General features: G+C 39.6%; 1 protein-coding gene across 1 annotated transcript in view; it reads right to left on the bottom strand.

Moving 5' to 3' along the window:
* The window catches only part of LOC101858630, a gene marked incomplete at its 3' end in the record, with an annotated part of 236,379 nt that overhangs the window by 19,327 nt on the left and 212,052 nt on the right, over positions 1–5,000 (bottom strand). Inside the window, 3 exon segments of the mRNA XM_013082928.2 lie at positions 324–416; positions 1,094–1,177; positions 3,041–3,127. Of these exon segments, the coding sequence (XP_012938382.2) occupies positions 324–416; positions 1,094–1,177; positions 3,041–3,127 (264 nt within the window).

Here is a 5,000-nt window from a genome sequence, read left to right as displayed (position 1 = left end):
GAGAGAGAGAGAGAGAAAGAGAGAGAGAGAGAGAGAGAGAGAGAGAGAGAGAGAATAATAATTTATCTATATCACATTGCCATTTGCCATTTTGCGAAATCTTCGAAATTGATATGACATTATAGATTAATGCCTAAATGACTCCCTTCTTGGAGTTATAAATAAATCTACAACAAAACAAAACAAAAACAAACACCACCCCAACCCCCCTCCAGACAATGAGTACTAATGGAAAATAATTTTCCAATTATTGTCTTAAAGGTTTCGCGGGAGAAGGTAAGTTTTATTAGAGTGAGTACACTCAAATAATTAATATTACTAACCAAGTTCCGAAAGTTGATGTTGATCTTGAGTTTGAGCCTCAGCATCCGTCGGACCATCAGCGTGTCCCCGGACAGGACACTGTGGGCAAACTCCTGAGGAGCAGCCAGGGAGAGGTGTGGTTTTAGTTTGAGTAAAAGTTCTAGGGCACTTGCAACACAATAAGGTCATATAAGTGCAGAATATTAAAGGTGTTACAAGAGAGTAACAAACACAAAAAAGGAGGGGAGATAGTTTTTTAGTAGAGGTATTACGGCGTTCGCAACTGCATAAGGTCATATGAGCGCCAGAAGATTAGAGGTGTTACAAGAGAGTAACAAACCAATAGTAGTCCTTGTAACAAACATAAAAAAGAAGGAGGGGAGATAAGGACGATAGATGTTTGATAGGAAAGAAGGAGCAAACCATACCAGAGCACCCGCCAACCGCCAACTGGAGGGGAGATAGAGACGATAGACGTTTGATAGGAAAGAAGAAGCAAAACATATCAGAGCACCCGCCAACCACCCACGAGAGAGGTTTGGAACGAAACATGTGCACACACTGGCAGGATTTTACGGTTTGGATGGATGGATGGATGGATGGATGGATAGGTGGATGGACGGATGGATGGATGGACGGATGGATGGATGGATGGATGGATGGATGGATGGATGGATGGATGGATGGATGGATGCATGGATGGATGAATGAATAAATGGATGGATGCATGGATGAATGAATGGATGGATGGAAGAATATAAATTTTGAATTGAACAGAGCCGGCACATACCATAGAAGGCCGTATTCCGCTGACGACTCGTATAATACTCTCCGTGCCCATTTCCAGCGCCATCTGGAGCAGAGTCTTGCCATTCTGGAAAGAGAACCGCCATTTTAGACTGACTTTGAGAGCATGCAATGTACCGATATTACAGGGACCGCACAACAGAAATGCTGGTATATTATCATCATCATCCGGTGCCTTGCCGACTGGCGTGGGCGATCATGGACCTCCACTTCCATCTGTCTTTCGAAGCAGCAATGGTGTCTGTTGTTCTTGCTGCTCCCAGCCATGTTGTCATCTTGTCCAGTATCTTTTCCCTCTGTCTGCCTCTACCTCTCTTTCCATCAAACTTTCCTGTTGTTACAATGTTCTCTAATGCTTCTTTCCGCATTGTGTGTCCGAAAAAATGTGCCTGTCGTTTTCTTATATTCGTGATAAGTTGTTTTCTATAATTTGCTTCAACCAGGACTTCTTCATTTGTTTTTCTAGCTGTCCATGGGATACGTAGCATGCGTCTCATGAACCACAACTCTGCCGCAATAATTGTTTTTTCCAGCTGTTTATTGATTGTCCATGCTTCGCACCCGTATAATAGGATTGGCACGATGTAGCTTTTCATTACTCTTTTCCTCATTTCCAGTGACAGATTGATGTTTGTTAGTATCTGTTTCATCTTGTGGAAGGTTGCTTTTGCTTGGCAAATGCGGCTTTTAATTTCGGTGTGACATCTACCATCTGATGATATAATGGTCCCCAAATATCTAAAATGTTGTACTTGCTTGAGGGTGGTATCATTGATTTTGATATTGCATGTTGGGATTGGAGTATTTCTGCTTATCACTATCGTTTCGGTTTTCTTGATGTTTAGGTTTAAGCCCATGTTGTCACTCTCTTGTACGATGACATTGGTATATTATAGGATTTGTTAATTAATTAATTAATTTTTTTTGGAAAAGGGGGGGGGGGGGGGATGTTGAAGTTAATAAAGTCGTAATGTTGCCTTCGAAATTTTACAATTGTCTTACGTTTCCGGTTTGTTTAAAAATTAAGGTATAGTCGTCAAAGTTGAAAAAATTAAGTCCATGGAGATGCCCACAACCCGTGTCCCAAAGCATCATACACATTTCTTTAACAGAGACATTTGGAGCCAGGTTTTCTTCTTCTGTTCTAGTTTATTTGTTGAGTTTTTTAATTTTTTTAATTTATTAAAACAGGGGGAAAAAGTCAGTTGTGGAATTGCATAACTGTAGAGTGTAACACTTTTGTCCATTGTTGATACTGTCAGGAAAATGATATTAAGATGTGGAGAATCAAGTACAGAAGTATTTTGACGCTCGATAAAAGAACAGACTGCTTTCTCTTCTTACTACAGAATACATGAATGTTAATGTTAGCAAATGTCTGATGACATCTCAACCATTTAAAACAAACGCAAAATCCAAAACCGAGTTCAATTTAACAAAATGATAATAAAGAATCTTTTTTGTCAGTGCGTGATTGCGAGTAAAACACAATAATTATTTTTGGACATCATTTTAGACTTATCATCAATGTACCATAACACTCTTAACCCTATCCGTACGTCGTGTTTAACTATGGTATCCATACGACGTGGGGAACTCTGTGCAACCACTTAACCCTATCCGTACGTCGTGTTTAACTATTGTATCCATACGACGTGGGGAACTCTTTGCCACCACTTTCCAAAGAGGAAATTTACTCGTTAATCCGATCCGTACGCTTTGCATAGCAGTCTGTTAATCAGTCAAAAGGAGTTTTTTTAAAAGAAATACGGACAGTTTCAAAGAGATATTCGTTCGTACTAGAAGTATTCTAAAATGTGAAGAATACAACCCCGGGGGTACAAAATGACCCCCAGGGCGTACGGATAGGACTACGATGTATCCATGGTGTATGAACACCAGATAAAGAAACAAATGACGTGCCACTCACTTTCTGCACGTCCACTCTACACCACTCGTTGACGAGTCGTCGCACGCTCATGGCGTCATCACTGGTCACCGCCTCCCAGATGCCAGGCTGTGAACACATACACACACAATACCAGGGCATTTCAATCAAAGCGAACCAAACAAGTTAAAAAACACCCATCCGTTCAACCACACGTCTGTACACACACAATACCAGGTCATTTAAATAAAAGCCAACCAAACATGGTTACAAAAAACACCCATCTGTTCAGCCAGCCATCTGTCAGCCCTTCCATCTACACGAAAGAAAGTGATTATACTTTTTGTTACTGTTGTTGTTGGTTTTTTTTTAAGTGTTTAAAATTTTTATTCTATTTTATCTATTTACTTACTTATTTATTTATTTTTAAGTAAATAATTACTTACTTACTTAATTTTTTTTTCTTTTTGGTGGGGGAGGGGGGGGGGAGGTCGAAGGGAGAGTATTTGACCTTAAAGATAAAAGACCCAGTTTCCAATCAGAGCGGGCGTTGAAGGGTTGATTTTGTTCTTTCTGAGACATTTTCTCAGCACAAGTGTCGTAGAGGCGAACAAAAACACATTGTGATAAAAATATTATATCGTTAAATTGTCTTTTTATAGAACGTTCAACTTAAGAAAAAAATATATAATTAAAAGACTATAAAAAAACCACACGCACACACATATACACACATATGCACACACATATACACACAAACCCCCACCAATTCAACAACAATAACAATAGCAAAGACAACAAATACTTTCAGACTTCTGTGAATAGTTGATACTGCGAGAAAAAAGAAATATCTCAGAAAAAAATCTCTGTATTGAAATAGGAGTGAAAGGAAATGAAACATTTACAGCTGATTAAGAGTAGAAGGACAAAGGAAGCGGGAAACATGATAATACGTGAGGCAGCGTGGTGGAATCAGGCTCTCGTCAATGTTTGGGCATGTAGAGTTATTGTATTCATCTTAAAGCTGGTTCCCTTGTCTTTATTTGTATGAAAAAAGTATCCATTTATCTTGAATACAAGTCGAGATATTTGCGAAAGAAGGAGGTAGGGGTCACCTGTTTTCAGAGGTAAAATTAGTGAGAAAATGGCCGCCAAAGGCTAGTTATTTGATTAGCTTAAGAGTCCATGGAAACTGAAAATTTACATTTTCTGTGCCTTTAATCAACATTTTTCAGAAAAATCCACACAGAAATGAATTCTTTAAATGGCATGAAAGGTGTTGAGCAAAAAAACAAAAAATTGATAAAAATTTACAAACCTCTAGAAAAATGCAATATCTTCACTTTGATTATTTTGACGAGAGCCTGATTCCACCACGCTGCCTCACATATGCTCGTGTGGAAGGAGGGTAATGGGGTAAAACGCTTAAATTAAGTAGTGTTTTCAATTGACTTCAGCGACAATTCATCGTCCATCTCCCATGGGAGAAAACGGGGGGAAAACGATCCATCTTGTCGGCGAGACACGGACGGCCAGAGAGAGTTCAGCTGTTCTGTTCTTGCCCAGAGGGACACAAACGTACCAAGAGTACCACAGATATGACGAGAGCTTGAGATGCGGTAATTCGAGGACCCCCAGAAGGGTTTTAAATGACGGCTTGTTATTTAATAACCCTGTATCAGTTTTCTATTTCGAATAGGTCTTATAGTCCAGAAGGAATACTCTTTTAATAGATTTCAAAAGCGACAAAATAATTTTTAAAAATGAAAGAGGATTGTAAAGTAGATCTAAAGAATAAGTGTTTGATTTACACCACGTTGAACACATCCTTCAGCACTGCAAGACACACAGGGCCCTGAGACAGGAAACGTGGCCAACCCCATTGACACCACAAGAGAAGCTATACGGGCCGCCAGATGAACTGAGCAGGACGGCCCAATTTATGACAGATACCAGACTTCAAGTATGATGCGATCGAGAAGAAGAAAGAAGACACCACGTT

Source organism: Aplysia californica, unplaced genomic scaffold, assembly GCF_000002075.1.
Source record: "Aplysia californica isolate F4 #8 unplaced genomic scaffold, AplCal3.0 scaffold00200, whole genome shotgun sequence".
NCBI lineage: Eukaryota > Metazoa > Mollusca > Gastropoda > Aplysiida > Aplysiidae > Aplysia > Aplysia californica.
Note: the sequence above shows the minus strand (reverse complement) of the source record. Positions and strands in the feature narration are given on the sequence as shown.